The sequence below is a fragment of the Canis lupus genome, chromosome X (assembly GCF_048164855.1).
Source record: "Canis lupus baileyi chromosome X, mCanLup2.hap1, whole genome shotgun sequence".
Lineage (NCBI taxonomy): Eukaryota > Metazoa > Chordata > Mammalia > Carnivora > Canidae > Canis > Canis lupus.
Genome location: NC_132876.1, coordinates 28,161,680 through 28,184,193, shown reverse-complemented (window position 1 = coordinate 28,184,193; position 22,514 = coordinate 28,161,680). Strand labels below are relative to the sequence as shown.

The 22,514-nt window shown below is 40.6% G+C and overlaps 1 protein-coding gene across 3 annotated transcripts in view; it reads right to left on the bottom strand.

The window, feature by feature from the left end:
- The window catches only part of TENM1 (teneurin transmembrane protein 1), a 795,125-nt gene that overhangs the window by 108,459 nt on the left and 664,152 nt on the right, over positions 1-22,514 (bottom strand). For all 3 annotated transcript variants that reach the window (XM_072816870.1, XM_072816872.1, XM_072816871.1), the window contains 3 exons: positions 17,675-17,818; positions 9,137-9,386; positions 480-500 (listed from right to left, as the gene is read on the bottom strand). In XM_072816870.1, the coding sequence (XP_072672971.1) occupies positions 480-500; positions 9,137-9,386; positions 17,675-17,818 (415 nt within the window). The remainder of the gene's footprint in view (positions 1-479; positions 501-9,136; positions 9,387-17,674; positions 17,819-22,514) is intronic.

Below are 22,514 nucleotides of genomic sequence, written 5' to 3'. Positions count from 1 at the left end.
AGAAACCATGAGGTCACACAAAAGGAAAAAGGAAAAATCTTATTCAAGAGGGTCATCGTGGTCACTGTCTCTTAATATACTCGTCAACTATATTTCTGGATCTGGGAAGATTGCCGTATCACCTCTTTTTCTACTGCAACTTGAAAACATTGAATCTATTTGAACTTACAGACTCATTTGTGATATCACCTAAGGAAAACATAATGAGACTCAAAGCTTTGCTTTCCCATGAAGTACTGAACTGCCAGCTCTCACTTATCTTGTTTTCTTTTCGATATAGTCTGATCTTCCAGCAAATTCCCATTAGTGGAGCTCTCTTCTTTTTTCAGACACTTACCTGAATCCTAACTCCTAAATGCACTTTCACATCATTCCTTTCACCTTATTTCAGAAGTAAAATCTCCCTGTTAGCCCGTTATTAGGAGATGGGCTGTTTGGCAAGAAGGGTCATTAGGTAGCTGCCCGGGTGGTTTGCTTACCTATGTCTGGTATCTCTGTTTCTAGGGTGCACAAGGTTATCCACGAGTGGCAAGTAAAAACAAATAGAGAGTCATCAGTATCATTCAACAAACCAAATCTAACCAGACACACCTAGTCCTAATTCAGTTTGCGGCTATTAGAGACTCCATAGGGATCATTTTGTCAGATGTACAAGCCAAAATGGACCCGATCCCTCCTGGCTTCTCCTCCTAAGATGGTGTCAAGGTGATTGAATACCCTGCCTGGTGGGTGGGCAAAACTCTCAGGCAGTTTTTTCTCTCTGGACTGTCTTCATCAGAACCACCTGGGTTCCTGCTACACGTGCAGTTTCCTGGGGTTCTCCTCAGTCATATTGAATTGGAACCTCTAGGTGGAAGTGGGGCGTGGGAATTCTGTTTTTAACAAACTCAGCTGGGAATTCTGATACAGAATAAGGTTTAAGAACCACTGGGATAGCTTTGAAGAAGTAGCCACTGCAAAGGTTCTGACCATTCCAGACTCTGTTTTGAAAGCCAATTTATCAAAATATAAAATCAAGCCTTGTGTGTAATGGACATCCCAAATCCAGCCCAATGCCACTTACATGCTCTCAGAAATAAGATAGTGGACATCTCTCGTGTACATTAGCACATTACTTGTGAATATTAAAAAAACACTTAACAGATTAAAAGTATAAAGGTTTTCTCTTAGTCCACGGCAGAATGTCCCTGGTGTCAAAACTGCTGCATCAAAATAGCTTCAATAAAACGTCATGTACATCAACTACTAGGGCCTTGCGTCTTTCAATTATCTATGCTCTAAGGGGGCAATGGGGGGGGGTAGGCAAAACAGGTATGTCAGGTCAGAAGAAGCAGAACACTTTGGGGGTCCCTCTTTGGTAAATCCCTTGGCACAGGGTACTCCAGGACCTGGGATGAGGCTTCTCACATCGGGCACACAGTCTGCGTGCAGGCCTGACTTTGGGTCAAATCTGCCCAGAATCAAAAGGCTATAATCATCTGTGAAATCTAGTCATTTTAATTTTAAAATCCTTTTAAACCTGGCCCTTTATGTCATTTTAAAAAACATGAAGGTAACAAATCTTTTCATCTAAACTAGAAAATGTTCTTATTCTTCGGAATGTCAGGAAAGAAGAGAAGATACAAAATGATTTCATCTGAAGCTATCTGCTCCTACTGATTCAACTCTTTCTAAAGAAAATCTTTCTGGGATTTGACTAGTTGGGCTACGGGTCAGGATCCACTGACTTTCTCTGTTTCCCTAGCCTGCCTCAAAAGGGTAGGTATCCTGTGGGTTGACACAAAAGGTCAAAAGGTAAGGCTGGGAGCTCTGATTAGAAACCTGGCCCCGGGCATTTGGACCTCTCTGAGTTTCTTTATCTCTAGACACTTGCTTGTTTTCGTGGCCTCTAAATTAGCAGGTGAGTGCGCTCGAGGCTGGCTCTAATTATTTCCTGAAGGAAGTTTAGTTGTGGAAGTACTAGAAGGACCTCATTAAAACGTGGCTTTAAAACAGCAGATTCTCATGGTACAGAACCATTTGTGTGGCTACAAAGGGTTTTGAAGTGGTGATGGCAAGGGATGGGGAGGAGAGTGGTTTGACTTTCTTGCAGCTGCTTCTGATCCTGCCAGTAATGTCACTGTGAATTTGGAAAGATGTCCCGTATTATGCAGAGCAGCTTCTCTCATTAACATCTCAGAAGGAGGAAGTGAAAATGACGGAATTTATTTCCAGTGTGTGACCTTGTTCTGTCTCAGAATTACTTTTAGTGAAGGATTTAGGACTGAGCCACCACCAAAGTCAGTTTGCTGTCTAGCTAGCAACTGACTACATGCTGGGGTGCCAGTGTGGGCTCTTCACAAGCGCCTGGGCCCATCGGTAGGCACTGCCACCTGGCAACCAAGTGACTTGAAGCTTGCCATGAGTCAGGAGGAGAAAGGAGTGGAACTGCAAATCTTTTTAGAGCTAAGAAATGCTCCCATGGTAGGGTCTTTAAGTCGATCTTGGATTTTCTCAGGATCAAGATGATTAAAAGGGCCATCTACTCTTTTTTAATTAAAAAAAATTACTGAGATATAATTCACATACCATAAAATTCACCCTTCTCGAAAGTACAATTCAGCAGTTTCTAGTACACTCAGAGAGTTGTGCCACCATCACCATCATCCAATTTCAGAACATTTTCATCATCTCAGGAAGAAAGCCCATACCCATTAGCAGTCAGTCCCCATGCCTGACCTGCCCCAGGCCCAGGCAGTGACTAATCTTTCTGTCTCTATGGCTTCGGCTATTGTGGGTGGTTCCTATAAATGGACTCCTATAACAGGTGCCCTTTTGTGTCTGGCTTCTTTCACTTAGCATAATGTTCAACCTATTCCTTTTATACTTTTGTGAGGTGGGGGATGGAGAAAGAGAGAATACACCGGCTGTGGAGTTGCTGCCTGGTGACCTGGCTTCATGAGTTTGCCTGGCCTGCTCTGTGGTGGCTGTAGCACTTCACTTTTTTCACATGCTGTTCTCAGCTTCTTTCCTTATGCTTAGCCAGAAATATTTGATGTCCAAAAGTGGTCTTCCCTCTCTACTCATCTTTCCGTGGTATTCTTCCTTTGAAGATTGAGTTCCCACTCCTGCCAATCACTGACTTCTTAGAGCTTCCAACTCCAGCAACCCTCACCTAAGACTACCCTCCCTCACGTTCTGGTTCTGTCCCTTGCCCTTCTCACTTCTTACCTGTCTTGCGTTTTAGGGCCCTGCTTTCAGTTAGCAGTTCCTTGGAAAACAATCCAATAAAAGAATCCATGCCCAGGATTAATGATGATTTTAGCTTGATGAGTCATTCTAACAGGAGTTCCTGTGTTGGGGACTCTTAGGGATAGCAGTGTCTCAACTCAAAGGAACACATGTCTTAGAGTGGGAATCTGGGCACTTAGAAGACCAGCAGAGATATTTTAGGGTCAGGTGGAGGGGGCCGTTGAGTGCTACCCCTCATATAGAGTTCACCCTGGAAAGGTAACCACCTATTTCATCTATATGGAATGTTTCTCTATTTGCTGCTCCAGTGCTGCTGACAATGGGATGATTCTTGGTCATTTATCAGGTATTTTCAGAGCTCTCAAAGTCCAGGTTCCACTGCCCCTCTGCATGCTAACTTCCCCTAAGTGGGTGCTATTCCAGCTCTACTTGATCTCTAGTCAGTGACAAGAGTCAAGTCCTGAGAACAATGGAGGAAATATTAACCAGTCACCGTAAAAGAAACAGTAGAATCTCAAGATAACTTTTTTTATGTCACGTTGACATTTGTCGAGTCCAAATTACTCAAGATACCAAGAAGCATTTGCCAGGCTCTTATTTTCTTCTTTCTTTCATTTTAAGGGAAGGAGAAAATAAATATCTGGAGAATCTCAGCATCTTGAACAATATCAGCATGAGGCTTTTATAAAGAATAAATAATTTGCATTGATACTTAATAAATTTTATAATAGATTTGTGAAATTAGAAGATGAGAGGGAAACAAGGAGGATATTCATATATTTGAGTTCTTGCAAAGCACTTGATGTGGTACCTCCTATTTTTACTTATATAATTATCCCTGTTAGTTTTAGAGAACTGAAAAGTGACCCTGAGGCTATAATCCAAGGAAAAAGCAATGAAGTCATAATTGATGAGAAATAGTTGGAGGACTTGGGGGATATTTAGACTGAAGAGGAGGAAGCTCAGGAACCTATGATGTCTGTCTTCACACACATGGAAACGTGTCAGGTAAAAGAGGAAAGTGTCTTCCGTGCTGCTTCAGATGCTAACATTTGCTGCTACTGAGTGGATGCTTTAGATTTCAGTTCAGTGTAAGAAAGAATTTTCTAAAAGAGCACTCCAAAGGTGCAATGGGCTGTCTAGAAGGGTATTTAAGTTTCCTGTTACTGAAAGGGATCACACAAAGTAGATGTGATCAAGTGTCAGGCATGTCGTAGGCGCCATGTTACGCCAGATACCTCCATGGACTTTTCTAACACTAAGCTCACAAAGCTGTGATGTCACTTTTGTGTTACTGATATATATGTGTGTGTGCGTGTGTGTATGAACTTTTAACATGAGAAGCAAATCCACAGGGAAACTAGACCTAAACTATCTCACACAGAAATGAATGTATCTTTTAAAAAGAATCTTCAGAGAATATATTTTTGAGATTCCCTTAGGTTTAATTACTTATATAATGATCTTATAAGCTTCCCTTCTTTATTATCTTACCTCAATTTCCCACCGGAAGAAAGCACTAAGATGATATGTGTGGATGAAATCTGCAGTAAACAAGCAGAGGGATACTATATACTTAAATAACAAGAAATAATATTGTTGCTCTTGCCATATTGCTAATGATAATGACAGAACTGGCTTTTCCTTACCAACCCTATTCGGCCAATGGGGGGCCAGCTAGAGGAAATAAATGATTGGCAACCAATGACAATGAAATTACTTCGGAGGTCAGATGAAAGAAATTCAATTAGGGACAGTTTGGATCAGCAGAGCTAAGGAAGGAAAAATCTATAGTCTTCCAATCTTTGAAATATCAAGGGGCACCTGGAATTTATCAATGTGGCCCACTGTGAAACAAGAGGGTAGAAGAGAAGGAAATCTAGAAGGGCATCCAGTAGGAGCAAGCTTTATGTCAGAGCACAAAATGCCATCAAACTTTGGGCTTGGAACTATACATCTGTGGATCTTAAAACAAGTTAAACTGTATGAGACATGTAAGAATGCTCAAATATTAACTTGAAATCAATTTTATAGATAGAGAAGTAGAGAGCAGAGTGGTTAAATTACATAATGAATAACCCTGACAGAGGGTCAAGATCTGGAATGTTCTCTATCCTTTTCTGCAATAACCTATTGACAACATTGCTCTTCCATTCACAGCTTTAAATGCAACCAATAACATAATGACTATATTAGTCTGTGTTTCCAAGGAAACAGATGACTCAACCAAGTAAAATGACTAATACACACTGAGAGGGGGGATGGCAGCAGCAATTAAATTAACTGACTTTAACAACAATGAAAAAAACTGGTACAAACGAAGTTTCTATCTATATGCAATAGAATCAACTGAACATTATGGTTCTTAACATAGTGAAGGCTTATTTTATCAACTTATTTCTCCCCAGGAAGTTTAAATCTGGAATTTATAAAGCAAATGTATAAAATCACCAATTATATGCCCAAGATACAACATACACAGTATAGGCTACTGATCAAACACTTTTTTCAAAAAAGGTGAATCTAATAAGAACTATTATTAGTTTCTGAGTAAGCATGACAGATAATGTTTGCTGACATACACTGGTTTTATGGTTTTAACTATAGTAAAACAGGGAGTTATCTATAAATTGGGTCAAATTGATCATGTAAATTCAATCAGTTTACTTCTCTGATGGCCAATAACAGGAGGGTTAGAGTAGAGAAGGGAAAACTATTTTTTTTCTCCTTGAACTTAATGCAAGAGAGAACTACTTTTTTCCTGCTTGAACCTAATCCAGGGAATTGTAACCATGAGCCTATGAAAGGTGTAGGTTGCTGGCAGGTGGGGACATGTAGGGAGAAAGGGAAACACATGTACAATTTTGTGTGAATGTGGGTTTTTTTTTCCCCTGGGGAGATGGCCCACAGCCCTCCATATATTCTGAAAGGGGCCTGAGAATTAAAAAAAAATGTTAAGAAGAACTGCTCTAAAGGATGTGAGCTCAGAAGAGCCAACTAGAGAGACTCAGGCTAAGTGAGAGAGCCTGGGTGTGTGAGCTCATGGTGTGTGCATGCCTATGTGTTTGAAGAGCTGTGACAATGTGAGAGAATAGTACTGTGGAGTAAGAATGAATAGAGGGATTGGACAATACTTCACACTGCCAGAAATGGATTCTTCTTTATCCTGAGAAAATTACTTTGCAATTGGGGTCCAAGTTATGCTGTTTTATTCTTCAAATGACTTTGTGTAGAAGGTCATAAGATACTTTGGACCAAAATGCAAATTTGTGAACCTTTAAGGATCCTTGAGCAAAGGAGAATCTCATCAGTGAATGAAAATTGTTCCTCCTTAGGTAAATTTGCATTTAAATCACAAAGGAAAGGACCAAACTTAACTGGGCTTTCTTTAACAGTAATATTATTAGTATTAGTATTTGTTTTTATAGCTAATCTTATGGTTTTTCCTTTGATGAGGTAGTTACACAGGGCTAGCTATATAGCCTTTCTAGGGTTAGCTATACAGATAGGCTCAGTAAGACAAGGTCTTTGTCTACCTGACAGCTAGTATCTGCACCACTGGAAACATTCAGATGGTGAATTAATCGTTCAGTGCTCCATCAATGTTTGGCATCATGTATACAGAGCATCCCCAGGATGTTGAAAACAATGTTGAATGTTGTATAAATCATTTCTAAATCTAGGTATACAATTGTCTCAGCCTTCCTCATTGACTTTCCAGTAAGTAGGTGCCCAAAGAGATATACTGCTGGAAATGACTAGTCACCACGAGGTGTGAGATCCTAAGGGACACGAACATTTGATGCTATGACTTAATACCTCTCTAGACTCTCTAGATGTGCTCTATCTTTATAAAATCTTAATTTTACAGTCTATTTTTTAGCAGTCAAAGGATTTAACAGCTTTCTTCTCTATGATGATGTTTGCAATTATAATTAAGAAACATATTAAAATTGGAATGAATTAATGTGAAAAATGGATGGGTGCTTGGGGCTGGAAGATGTCCCCAGCTAAGCGCGAAGGACTAACTCAGTCTGAGAAAAAAAAAAAGGAGATAGATTCCAGAGCAAGCATGAGAATCTGAACAATTTCAAGGAATGTCTTCATATATTCAAATTTCCATGCTTGTGTGAACATAATGTTAAATGGAAATGACCCAAGACTTTTCAGATGTTTTGACTGGCCTCGATGGTGCTTTGTATGTAGAAGTTGCTCCATCAGTGTCTCTGCTCTCTCAGTCACTATTTCTGGTCACTATCTTTCAGGTCAATGAGGTGATGCTTGAGGCAACAACTGTTTTATGGACTAGTTTATGGGATGGCATCAAAATCTTCTGGAACAGAGAGAAACTTTCAGCCTACAGTTCTAAAGGTATGTGTCAGGGATAAAGCTGTCATAACCAATTGGAGGGAAGATTCTATCAATTTACCCAGGAGAGAGGAACACGTTTGACTTATCCTCACTGGAATGGGAGGGTGTGCTTCCCTTTTCTAGGACTCCAGAGGGCATATATTTGTATCTTATAGCCTCAGAAAAGGAGAAATAAAGCTGATTAAGCCATAGTCTATTTTGTTGTAGGCTTTTTTTTTTTAGATTGATTTTTTAAAAATTTTTTATTTATTTATGATAGTCACAGAGAGAGAGAGAGAGGCAGAGACACAGGCAGAGGGAGAAGCAGGCTCCATGCACCGGGAGCCCGACGTGGGATTCGATCCCGGGTCTCCAGGATCGCGCCCTGGGCCAAAGGCAGGCACCAAACCGCTGCGCCACCCAGGGATCCCTATTTTGTTGTAGTCTTTGTGTGACTTCAGAACATGGAATACCAGAAGGTACAAATTCCTTTCAAAAGGTGTCAAAATACTTTGTACTCGGTGTCCATCGAAAGATGGATAAAGAAGATGTGGTCTATGTATACAATGGAATATTCCTCAGCCATTAGAAGTGACAAATACCAACCATTTGCTTCAACGTGGATGGAACTGGAGGGTATTATGCTGAGTGAAATAAGTCAATCGAAGGACAAACATTGTATGGTCTCATTCATTTGGGGAATATAAGTAATAGTGGAAGGGAATAGAAGGGAAGGGAGAAGAAATGTGTGGGAAACATCAGAAAGGGAGACAGAACATAAAGACTCCTAACTCTGGGAAACGAACTAGGGGTGGTGGAAGGGGAGGAGGGCGGGGGGTGGGGGTGAATGGGTGACGGGCACTGAGGGGGGCACTTGACGGGATGAGCACTGGGTGTTATTCTGTATGTTGGTAAATTGAACACCAATAAAAAATAAATTTATTATAAAAAAAAGAAAAAATACTTTGTACTCTCAAGAAAATTCCTAGAACAGAGTGAGAAAGTCTTAACGAGGAAGATTTTAATCGCCTCCCCCCCGCCCACCCCCTGCCATGGAATAGATCTTTTAAGTGTAAAAAACTAGCTCTTCCTTATCAGGGCACACAAACACAGACTTCCATTTTCTTTTTTATGAAGTGACCACTTCAAAAGATTGAACCTGGAGAACTTATAAAATGTAGCCTTTACCTCTGCCTGCTAGAATGAATTAGAGATTTTCGATCAGTCTTTGTAGTGACCAGCAGAGGTTGAGTGACTCATCTGAGCGCTCGGAAGTACTGGGATCCATGTCAGTGATGGCAATGCCCACAGGGAAGCCACATGTACAGGGATGTCAACACTTCCTGCTTCTCCAAAGGAGCGCTCAAAGGTCGATTAAGCAGGAAGAACTGGCATGTTGACCTGCGTCCTTTGTGCCTAGTCCTGCATCTTGGCTCAGGGCTTCAATACAGGCAACTGCACTTTCTGCTCTTTCTGGCAACGTCTTTCTCTTCGTGTTATTGCAGTCTTGTTTTTTCCTTATCCGCTAAGCAAACATAGATTAGGAGAGACTTACCTTAATTCCAAAATACTAACGGAGTTTCCCGAGGGAAATATTCGTCTTACAAAATTAAAGTCGCCAACATACACACTACCATCAGGGCCAGAAGCTAAGGCAACAGGAGCAAAGAGTTTGTTGTTGTGAGCTGGGCCATTGCAGTTGGTACAGGCTACACTCCGTTGGTGTCCATTACCCATTATGGTTGATATGACTGGGGGCTGCTGGGAAATGAACATATTTTCTCCATTCCCTTTATGTATGATTCCTAGATCCAAGAAAAAAAAAACAGAATATAAAAAAAAACAATTACCACACAATATTCTCAGCAACATTTGAATCTCTCTCATTGTTCAAAGCAGCATGGAGCTTTGGCCTGGCATAAAAAAACTTGGGAGTGAAGCACATTGCCTATAGTTTCATTTAACGGCACAGCCACACCGTACAGTAGCCTAACACTTCGCCTCAGTTTATCTATCTGTGATATGGGTTAATACATCCAGGCCCTTTGGTGCTGATTCTAAATGCCTCAATAAAACATTTGATGAAAAACTTTTAATGATCTCCTGTTCACTTTGGGCTCTGTGAATCATCTGTGGCTAAGTTTTCATCTCTGGCTGACTTTCTCCTGATGGCTGCACACACTTGTCTGACTTCAAATTACCCTCACTATGCAACTGACTGATTCCTGAAAAGGAAGTATCAGTCAATTTTAATATTAACCTTAGCAAAACACCATCAGGAAGGTAATCTACTTCTGTGAAAAGAAAAAAAAAATCATACCGCTAGAATGTACTTCAGAGATATAAGAAAGGACTTGAATTTTCCACTCTTTTGGACCATATCTCACTATCATCAGCGCAGGAAATAGAGATACTGACTTATGAAAATGCTGGAAAATACTGTGCAGGCATTCTCTTTGGGCAATCTCATCCATTCTCACAGTTTTAACTCGTATCTTTATACGCTGAAATTTTCTCCTACCCAGAGTTGTCACCTGCCATGCAATTTCCTGCTCCATCACTCCACTTGGATGCCCCACAAGTACCTCAAATGCAACAGGTGTAAAACTGAACTCATTATTTTTTCTGCTCCCCCTACCAAACCCTGCTCTTCCTCTTGTGTTCCCCACTCATGAATGGTATCACTATGCATGTATTTACCCAAGTTGGAAATGTGGACATGACCAAGGCTGCTCTTATCAGCATTCTCTAAACCTAATTCTTTCCGAAACCCACTTCGAGTCTATCTCCTAAAATATGTTGAACCAGTTTTGTCGCCTCCATTATGACCATGACTGCTTTAGTCCAGCGTTTCTTAACTTCTTGGTCTCCCGGTCTCCATGCATACCTCTCTCCCAAGCACCACTCCCACTCTTGCCATTGAGACTGTTTCAGTGTGTGGCTTAGAATCTTTCAACAGCTCCAAATCCTCTATGGGATAAAGGGCACATTCCCTATTACTAAGGCATACGAAGTCCTTCATGACTTGATTGTTGTCTACTCTTATGTTGTCTCCCCTCTCAGCATCCTCTTGTTTGTATCTTAAATTCCAGCGATAGTGAACTATTTGCAATTGCCTTCAACCTTCTTCCGTTCCGTTCTGCTTTCGTATACGCCAGTCTCTCTATCCTGCAAGCCCTCCTCATCTTGTCTGCTTGGGGAACTCCTACCTATCCTTCAAAGCTCAACTTGAGTTTTCCTCAGTGCTCTGTCCAGGCAGAATGAGTTACTCTCTCTTCTTTGAGCACGTGGTTTGTTGCCCATAGCTCTGTGATAACACCAACTATGCTGTATAATGCAGTTTTCATTACCTTCTCTATCTTTTCCATTAGAACCTGGGCTCCATGAACGTAAACCCTCTGTCTTACTCTTTTTTGCATTTGAGTGCCAGTGCCCATGGCCAAGTCATTATAAGAGCTCAGTAAATGTTCAAAATAGGCTTTGAGTCTCTTGTAGTTTCCTTGTCCAAATCCCAGTGATTTTGCAGACCTGCTGAACCTGGGCAGAAAATCCAAGGAACAAGTACTGCTGTGCTCAAGCTGGCTCAGAATGAGCCTGGGCAGGTAAAACATCCATGGTGCGAGAAGGCATGCCAGCGCGTCAGGCTGAAGTAACTGATGGCAAATGAATGAATGCAGTAATCCTATAGAGTCTTATTTTTTCCTCCCATGACCCCTGCTATCTATCTCCTTGGATTGCCTGTTATTCTCCCTAAACATTTCCTGAAATGTCTTCCTCAGTTCTTTCAACTTCTGGTCCCACAGTCCTACAATAGAAACCACTGATCACTCTGAAATAGGAACATTGCTGGAAAAATAAGAGGATAAAACATGCACAATACCATGACACCAAATATGTACTTAGAAGGCGCCTTTCAGGAAACAAATCCCATTGATCATATAGCTTTTGGGTTTCAAGTCTAGGTATTTTGATTCTCCCTCCCAAGGTGATTTCTGGCTATTTTTTCAACATATGATCTGCAGGAGCAGCTATGAGTTTATGCCCCAACAAATTGGTCTTTTATTGCAGAACTGTGAGAAATCTCGAGGATCACTACTTTCTTATTAATTTTATTAATAACTTTATTAGGCAGTAAAAAAATTCTTGAGATTTAGAACAGTTAATTAAGTAAGATTAATAGGAGTGAATTTCATTTCCCAAAAAACGGTTAATTGCAGTGCAATCAACACCACAGTTTAAATGAATAGGGAGGAAGTGAATAAGAACTGGGATGATGGCCACACAACATCATTGAAAAGAAACCTCCTGATGATCCCTAACCAAATATCCTACCAATGAGACTATGATATGTTCTCGAACAAATGAGGAAACCAACTGTTTAGCATGTCTGTATTTCAGCAATGCATTATAGGGTATATCATTCAAAAATATGTCCAATTATTGGCTTGGAAATACCAGATTTGCCATTAACATCTATTTTCACAGGTAGATCTCTATCTTTTTTATATCAATATAACGGTATAGTTAACAATTACCTTCAAAATGACATGTTATTACCAGGCTCCTGGCAATTTAAAAACTAAAGATGGCTATTCTAAACCATTCTTCTAAGCCTGCAATTCTAAAACTCCCCTTTTCTATTAGAAAGCTCAGCACTCCATCAAAGAAGAAGAATGATTAAAGGAAATAAAACATAAGGCAATGTACTTTCTGATTACATCTCAACAATTGATGTCTTGCTTTCATGCAAGGTACTAAAGTGCCCGTGTACTGAAATTACCATTCCTGTTTAAAGCTGAAGCAATCAAAACAAAAATGGGCAAACCCCTTTTGTATTGCCCTGGAAAAATAGATCATTTTGAAGGGTGTTTTTGTTGTTTCAAGAATCTGTTTAACCTTCCATTACATAGAACCGGGGCATACCATCTAGCAACAATGATTTAACACCAATTCTTCTGCAAAAGGTTGCTTTGAAAATATTTTGTTTATGTTCCTGGAAATCTTGATCAATTACTGCTGCCTCCCTTCCAGTTTATTCTGCCACACATGCTCATTTTGAAAACAGAATCAAATGATCCTAGGACAACACACATTATTTATGTGAAGGCCAACTTCCTGCTAAGGATTGGGTGTCTGGTTGACAGTCAACAAAGAAACCCCACTGAAAGGGGCCTACTGCGACTTTTCTCCCCTCAGTCTTCGTTTTCTCTGCCAAAAAGCCAGGTCTGTTGTTTAATAAGTTAAGTACACCTTTAAATGCACTACTCATACCCTCCTGCTACCTTGCTCAGAACTTCTTTTGAAGCTTATAAATAAGTTTGAAATGAAAATTCCCCTCGGAAGCCAGTGGGTGGTGCTTTATGCTGATTTCAAAGAAGAAACCATTTTTCAGACTTATGAACAACGAGGGACACAATACATATTTCTCTTAGGACTTGACTGAGAGGATATAAACACAAACTGGGAGATATGCCAGTGTGATCAATGGAAATTTACTTCCCCTCCCAGTAAAACCATTTGTCGACAAGCTACTGGCCTATTTTGGAGGCTAAGCTAAAAGAAATTCTTTATCCATTTCAGACAGATGACAGTATCCAATTAGTACCCTGGATTGTTTTGTCTAATAATTTTTTAACACTCAATTGGGAGGACACACTGGGAGATATGTTTGATACCATGATATACTCTAACAAATAGCTTACCTCTGTAATAGATGATTGACGTACACATTTTTATTACTCATAATTTTATTTTTAAAAATATTTAAAAGATTTTATTTATTCATTCATGAGAGACACACAGAGATAGAGAGAGAGAGAGAGAGAGAGAGAGAGAGAGAGGCAGAGACACAGGCAGAGGGAGAAGCAGGCTCCATGCAGGGAGCCTGACATGGGACTCGATCCTGGGTCTCTAGGATCACACCCTGGGCTGAAGGCGGCGCTAAACCGCTGAGCCACCCAGGCTGCCCTATTACTCATAATTTTAAAGAGCTGATTTATCTTAAGAGATACGGATATGTACTCCCTGTAATCACTAAGAGGATGTATTTTGAAGGAATAATATTGAAAACCACAAGCTCCTGGTGTTTTTTGTTTTGTTTTATTTTATTTTATTTTATTATTATTTTTTTTTAATCTCGGTGAAAGTAGAAACCATCTATATATATCAGGCATAATATTTGGAAACAATTCTCCACAACCAATGGTTAATTGTCAGGTAAATATAATTGCTGCAGCTAAAATGACAAATGGTCTGAAAACACTGCCTTCTAGAAACTACCCACTGCATAATGATTTGGGAACCAAAGAAAAACTGAAGAAATGAATGGCAGCAGACATCCAGTCTAATTACAGGTGTCTTTTTAACCAGTGAGAGGAAATTGGGGGAAGGTAGATTCTTGTTTTTAATCTGCCATCTGTCTCAGATCAAAAAAGCAGGGTGCCTAAAGAGTTAGGCTTTTTCCAGAAAGAAGCGGAGTGGGGGAATTTGGAAAGACGGTCGTTCTTGCCTTAATCAGTCAGAAAAGACTGTCTGACCTGAGGGGGAAAGAGCATTGCTTTCTAAATTGGTCTTCTCAAAGCTGCTGCTTCACACTTATCATTCCTACTTCTAAAACTGCCTTGGTGGGTGGGATTTAGACTTCGAAAACATCCCAAGAGACGTGTTCATGTCCAAGGTCAGGCTGAAAGGCAGTGGCAGAGCTGGCTTCAGATCTGTTTCCTGGCAAGTGTGACAAGTTCTTGGTTAGAAATACAATGTGCCTACAAATGAGATGATACAATGGACAAATGTTCCTTTAAAAAAACTATCTAAAATAAGGTTTCTTTCTCAGAATAAAATTCTCAGAATAAAATTCTGAGAAAGAGACAGGATTGAGTGGGGCTGGGGTGAGCATGAGGAATCTTTTGGGGGTGACAATATTTTAAAACTGTTGTGTTATGGTGCTGGCTGCCCAACTTTACAATTTACTAAAAATCACTGAAGTGTACATTTAAAGCGGGTGAGTCGTATGGAGTAGATTATACTTCAAAAAAAGGTGTTAAAAAAGATTTTTAGAGAGAACTCTGTACCTATTGCCTAAAACCTATTTGCTGGTGAGGGAAGGGTGGAGGGAACACATCTGAGGATATCGGGGGGGTGGGGGGGTGACAAAGCCAACTTTCTCAATGGCTCCCCTCTGCTCTGAATTTCTAACCCGGTGTGAAGCACGTGGTAAGAGGACACAGGACTGGGAGCTCACAGCTGGGGGCTGCTTCGACTGAGGTCATTTCCCACTTTGTGCTTAATGTCAATGACAGGCATTTGAAAAAGACAATCCATACAAGCCAATAAAAGTGAGTGGAAAAGAAACGGCTGCTTAAAATGTCAAACTCTTTCAAATCAAAACAAAAAACCTCATAATTTAATAAGTGGCATCTGCCCTTTCGTTTTTGTACTTCTAAAACGGTGATTCTCCTTTGGACAACAGAAAAAAGTTGACATTTTATATCTGTGCCTGAATCTTTGCTCTTAAGTAAACAAATAATTTGAAATGGAATTTAGAATATTCCTTGAAAGAGGGGAAGGAGGTCTAATGAATGCATACAGTAAGGGGCTCATTTACCCTCAGGGTCCCACATGGGGGCTATGGTAGGTGGTGCCATGCTATGGTTGAAGCAAACCTGGTTGGCTTTGCCAGTCAAAATTTCCCAGCCCCTGTGGCTGGTTGACTCAGCTGACTCAACTGTGGTGCAAACAAAGTAAGATCATGGGCGTGATTATAAAATGGATCTCTTAGCCTTGGTCAGTTCATGGCCTTACAAGATAACTTGACTTTAGCCAGCTGTTTTATAAAGGTAAGATGCATACAGGGATGGCTGGAGGGAAGACTGTACCTGTCTCAAGACATTCACATCCTCAGTCCTGGAGAAATAACCCAAAGTCCATGTTCTACTGAAGGTTGCTCAGAATCTGCCTCTTTGGATGAAAAAGAATGTGATTTTGCAATGAAAACTTTCCAGGAGATGTTCAAGTGAAAGCTGGATGGGAACACCAATGACTGACTTCCCAATAGGGTGTAAAACGAGGTAAGGGAACTGGGATGGAACATTGACAAGTGGGGGCGGGGTGCGGGTGAGATCAGTTTATCCGAGAGACTCATGGGCTCAAGGGCCATCTGTGGTCTCGTCTTCTGATTTAGTTAACATATAAATTACAAACTAGGAGAAAGTGACAGAAGGAACAGCGGTTCAAAGAAGGCAAAGATGGAAGATGACAGTGTCCTGCTTCTCTGTCTTTTCCTCTTTTCCTAAGTCCAGGATTTAGGAGACTTAAAACTCAGTGAAGTCAAGGCTGCCCTCTTTCCCTAGATTCTTTCACTTCTTCTGTCTTCCTCTTACCTCTTATTTTTATCCTCCTACCTCTTCTTTTTTTAACTCATTACTGTTCCTGGACTCAGTTCCTAGCTTCTCACTGGATCTACTGACATTTATGTGGACCCATGACAGTGGTGGAGAGAAAGAAGCACATGGCTCTAGCCACTTGTGAACGGTGCAACATGGGGGTGCAAGCCTCAGATGCTTGACCTTTTCAATGGGATTAATGCCACACTGCAGGGTTGTTGTATTTAAAATGGGACAGAGTTCACCAAAGCCTTTTGAAAACCGCATCACATGGATGATTCTTCAATCCTATGGTGCACATTTTGCTTCACATTTTAACATCTCCGAAATAAGTACATATCTTGCAATCACTGCATGCCAGAGTGCAATTGGCAGCATTTTCCATAAAGTAATGGTATAACTGATGGAGTCTTAGATTATGTGAAACATTATATTTTACTTTTTTAAAAAGGTGGTTATAGTGGCAGATACACTGGTCAATTAGTTGGGATAGAGCAATGATGATAGATGATTCTTAAAACCCAGTCTCACAGAACTTTGGGGTGAAGAGGTCTCACTATACTAGCACTAATTTGAAATCAGACTGTTGTATTTGAAAAGAAATATACTAATATGGCCATCTCTATCTAGGTGGTGGACTTAAAGGTAATTTTTTCCTTGTACTTTACGAGGTTGTCTGCATCAAATATGCGTTGCATATGTGCAATACATATAAATAGCACTATGGATGTGTGTATATATATTGCATTAAGAAGACAGTATTAATAAATATTTAAAAAACTCCTTAAGTGCAAAGAAATGGGCACTCTTGACCATGAAATGGACAATTCTTCTTGAGGGAAACTTGGCAATATGTATGAAAATCCTTAAAAACACGTACATCTTTCCCTTTACATGAGATACCTAAGCTACACAAATTCATAGAGACAGAAAGGAGAATAGGAGCTGGGGGAGGAGGAATGGGAAGTTACTGTATAATGGGTATAGATTTTCTCTTTGGGATGATGAAATATTCTGGAAATGGGCAATGGTGATAGTCGCACAACACTGTGAATGTACTTAGTGCCACTGAATTGTACATTTAAAAATAGTCAAAGCAGTAAACTTCGTTACTTATCTTTTACAAGAATTAAAAAAAAATCCACTGTGGAGTCCTGGGTGGCTCAGTCGGTTAAGCATGATCCAGGTCATGATCTTAGGGTCATGAGATCGAGGGTCATGATGGGCTACATGCTCGTGGAGCCTGCTTAAGATTCTCTCTCCCTCTCCTCTGCCCTTTGCCCCTGCTCTAGTGTGCACCCATACTCTCCCTCTCTCTCTCTCTCAAAAAAAAAATTCTACTGCATGACTATCAGCATTTATTAAACCATTCCCCTTCCAATTGGACATTTCAGTTTCCCCAAATTCTTAAAAAATAAAAATAAGAGTATGATTTAAAAACTGTATATCCTTGGGGCATCTGGGGGACTCCGTTGGTTGAGTGTCAGATTCTTGGTTTTGGCTCAGGTCATGATCTCAGGGTTGCGAGATTAAGCCCCGCCACCCCACAACGGGTTCCATGCTCTGCGCTCAGCACCGAGTCTGCTTGAGGTTTTTTTCTCCCTCTCCCTCTGTTCCTCCTACCCCCCTCTCTAAAATAAATAAACAGAATCTTTAAATATTAAAAATATAAAATTGTATATCCTTCGAAAATAAAATAAAAAGCTGCTTACCACTTTGAGGATTCAAAATATGATGCTTATTCAGTGACCAGCCTCCTAGGTTAGAAGCATCCATCTCAAAACCTTGTAAGATGACTGTCCTTTTCTCCCAGAGAATAAAGTCAGGGCATGTTTCATATTCATATCCCACAGATACTGCAAACAAAGAGTTAATACATTAGAGAATTTTAAAGTATTGGCTTCATGTTTACACTGGTTGATAATTCTGTGGATATTGCATTTGCTATCGAATCCTGATCTGGATTGAAATTTGACTGCAAATGCCTTTCCCCTCACATGGTACAGCAGAGCACCTAGCATAGCATTGGCATCCAAAAGTGAACATCAGCCAGTGCATAGCGGATACATACATGTGTGAGTGATTGAGTGTGTGCTGTCATTAGGTGTGTACCATATGTTTATGGATATTAAGCTTTGGGCTTTTGGGGTTGGAGGCTGTACTGTAAAGCTCTCTGAAGGCGTAAGCTATGCTGATATAATTTCTTTCTTTACCTTTCTAGGAGAGGCGCAGGGAGGGCTGGTTTCTTATCTCTCTAGAGTGCAAAATGCACTTAGGAAGCTGGTTTTGGAGTACTGGGTCACTTATACAACACACGAGACTAATAAAAATCGATTTGCCCATTTTATATTTTCTTTTGTGCTAACTGGCCTTCAGTTTGCCAAGAAGTCTGAGTTCGCTTAGAGCACTGTAAGTGTAAATTCCACCTTGTGCACATTATATTTTGGTTTCTGCATATAGCTAACCAATGGGATATCACCCACCATTTGGCTTCAACTCTTATGGAGCACAGATGTTGTGCATTAAACTTGGAACCCTGGAATGCCACTAAAATGGGAAGTGCTTCTGCTCTACAGAAATATGTCTAGCTCATGTACACCAAATACCAGGCATTTCCTCAGTTGGTAAATCTGCTTACCTGTTCAGGAACCCCAGATTTCTGGTTCTCGAATTTACAATGCTTTCTGTCCTCATGATGATCTAAGCCTGAGAGTTCTGGCTCACGATGCTGCACACCCTGAAGCTGCTTCCCCCCTTTCTGGCAGCTTACAATATCCCTAGCTAGGAGTTGGCCATTGCTTTCCAGCATCTGTCTCTACCTGACTCTTTACATGCCCCTGGAGGAATCATTCCTTCTTTTGGCATTTGGTTATGAAAACTGGTAATGAGAATGTGTGTTTAAACAATGCTGGAACAATAGGTCCTAAGATGAAAAATCAAAGCAAACTGGTTTTGGTATTTGGCAGTGTGTGAAGGGAAAAGATGGTAATTTTAGTCAAACTGATTTATATGTTCGTGTGTGTGTGTGTGTGTGTGTGTGTGTGTGTGTGTGTGAGAGAGAGAGAGAGAGAGAAAGAGAGAGCATATGCACAGAGAAGCCAAAAAGTCCTTATGATCATGAATACACAACTCTCTAACGTTGTGGATCATCTGTGGCCAATTTTAAATAATAGGTTGGCTTCTTTTTGTCCTGTGCTGTATCAAAGCTTTAATTAAGATCTTATAGGGCCACCTTCACTGGGTGTGTGACCTGAGCAGTTGCACAGGGGCCCATGCTTGGAAGGGTCCCCTGCTTTGTTTAATGCTCTGCTGCCACTGCCTTGAAATCCTTAATTTTTAACACGAGACTCTGTTATTTCCATTTAACACTGGGCCCTGCAAATTATGGGGATGCCCTTGCACCCTGCCATCAGCTGCCATGCCATCAGCATGAAGACTCATGGAATGCAAACTCATTTTATTACTGGCCCTAACCAAGCATTATTAGCAAAGGAGATCAATGAGGAGCTGGAAAGACTAATAGCAAAATGGAAATAATTTCTAAATAGAAATTAGTTCGGGATCATCCCGTGTCAATGCTGTTGTCTATTATGTTGGATGGAAACAGAGAATTTCAGTGATGAAAAGGATCTCGAAAGTGTTCTAGTTTAGGTTACAGTCATGGCACAAATCATTGCTGTCTACAATCTCCTCGATATCTTATCATGGGCTCCAATGCTTGCTAAACAACTCTGGGAGTGTGGAAAGAGTTGGTTTTAGAGCTAGAGTCAGAAAAGACTTCAACTTTTGGGTCTGCCATCAACTAGCTGTTCCATCTCAGACAAATTATTCTGCATCTCTGAGAATCATGTTCTTCACTGGTATGAAAGTCAGAGTGGGGCACGATGGACTAGAATTAATGATTTTTAGACCCTTTTGGGTCAGGGAAACTTTTATGAATTTGATAAAAGTTAAGAGTCTTCTTCCTAGATTTCTTCCTAGAAATATGCAGATGAGGGGCACTTGGGTGGCTCAGTCAGTTAAGCACAGCTTTCAGCTCAGGGTCCTGGGATTAAGCCCTGCATCTTGCTTCCCTGCTCAGCAGGGAGTCTGCTTCTCCTGCTCCATAGTCCTCTGTCCCTCCCCTGCTCGTGCTCTCTCTCTATCTCTATTGAGATATAAAATCTTTAAAAAAAAAAAGAAAAAATGCAGATGCAGACAAAATTTTGTATGTAATTCTAGGAGGTTCACTGACCTCCTGAAATCCAAATAGAGATCTCAGATCAAAGACTTTTGCATTAGATAATTTTAATAGTGCCCCTTGAACACTAACACTCTATGATTCCAAAGTGTATTTTTTCAAGATTGTATCTGATCGATTCTAGTTGGGGATTAAACCCAAAAGCTAAGGAGAGCACCGTATCTCATGTTGGCAAAATCAGGTGGTGAGAACGCATACTTAGGGCCATGTTGGTATGTAGAATAACACAGTTTCGGCTCCTCTTGCCAACATTTAAAAGTTTAAAATAATCACAGTGACAATTACAAGTTCCCTGAAAGCCATCATCTCCTTCCCTACCATTGTCAGGGTCTGCTTTTTGTACATTGTAAGCCTTGTGAGCTCCCCTAGAATCCCTTCTCCGGAAGGTGATTATGCAGTTTTGCAAATAAGTAGTGTGCCCTGGTGACCTCCAATGGTGGTTTGGAGCCAGATTTTTTCCCTCTGAGTAACAGTTAAAGATCCTCCTCACTCTGTGGCAGGAAATGCTTTTATAAAGTATCAATTAAAGAGTTCTCAATGCAATGGTAATGAGACATACTCTTTTCACCTCATATCTGCTCTCTGAATTGCTCTCTAGTCCACAACAAAAAAGTGCATTGGCTGCAAACCCCACAATGATATTATTTTTTTCCCCTAGTCATAGCAAATAGCAACAAGGCAGCCACTTAATAAGTTCCCTCTAATTTTTATTAGGTTTACTTTCTTGGGAGAAAGCTCTATGAGCTAATAAAGTTATAATTTATACTTAAGACTTGTCCAAAGTTTCAACTAACTTTAATGAGAATGGCTGTGTGTTGGGATATTTTTGCATGTGGCTTCTTGTTCGGAGTAGCAAGGCAAGGTTTCTTTCTGACAGCAGCCCACTTTAACATAATCTTGGAACTTGCAATTGGCTTATGAGAAGGCAGACTTTTCACCCCACAGAGCTGAGCTACTCTCCAAGTGCACAGGAAACTGGCAAATACAGAAGCAACCAATCCTAGACTTCTCTCATGGAAGCAGACTGTAATGCACTAAATGCCTACTCTTTTTCCTATAATTAAATATAGGGGGAAAGGGGCTATTCGGGGGCTGGCAATGAAAATGCTGAGCCCCCACATTATACTCTGGTACTGTGACAGCTGAGTCTCAGCTATAAGCAGAACAGACCACTACCATCTCTCAGGGCAGCCTGTTGCCTATCACATCTGGTCATCAACATAGCACGGTTCAGGCTGCAGATTCAGCATCTGGTGCTCTGGAGTGGGGATTAGGAAGAACAGTGTAAGAGGAAGGAAAAAATAATTATTCGTCAACATTATAGAGGAGCTGCAGAAGACACACTGGTCTGGCAGTGGGCCGAGATAAGTAAGGAAGGGGAGTCCCTGACTATCCTTCCCAGGAGCTGGTATAGTGTGGTCCCATGCTGGAATGTATTATCTTGGGAAAGCAGGTGAGAAAAGAGCCATTAGTATAGCAGAATATGTTCTCTGAATGATGTGACTGCCTCCCTTGTGATACCCTTCATTCTGCCTGGATTTCTGTCTTCCTATGCTTTTCCCTCACCCCTCCACAGAGATATTAATGGGACGTTTCTTAACCAAGAGTCATTGATGGTCAAGGTAGGACTGTTACATTTACAGAGGCCTCGGTCTGGTCACAGGATTGCAGCTTTGACTTCACTGTCAGTCATCTTGCAAATACACTGGCTTATGAAGAAGACTTCCTTATACTGGTTTATGAATAAAGATTGCGGCTTGCTTCCCCAAAGTCATTGGACATTGGAAAACAGAACTGAATGACCATTCTACTTCTCTGGGCAGCATCATTTGTATAATGTAAGAAGGCGGAGGACCACCGTGCCCCTTACATCCAATTCAGTGACTGTTGAATCATCTATAAGCGCTGGGATAGATTGACACTAAATAGCCAAGGTAAAGACGCTATGCAAGGAAGCTAATGTGCAAAATATGACAAGATCAAGCAGATGATTTTCAACAGCTTCAGGCTAAGGCTTCAGAAATCATAATGGTTGCATTTATGAAGGCAATACATAATTAAAAGTAGTCTGATAGTGTGAGAAACTGACATGTTACCTCACAAACTCAAGGAACAACTAAAAATAATTTCATGACATTTAGGAGGTAACAAACAACAAGATGAAAACTTTTTTATCCAAAAGGAATCATTAAGTAGAACAATAAACATTTCCCGTTCTTTGAAAATCATAGATCAATGCAAAACAACAACAAACAAGAACAACAAAGGACAAGAGACCTAAGGAACCAAGTGAAGGCCATGGCCACAGCAGA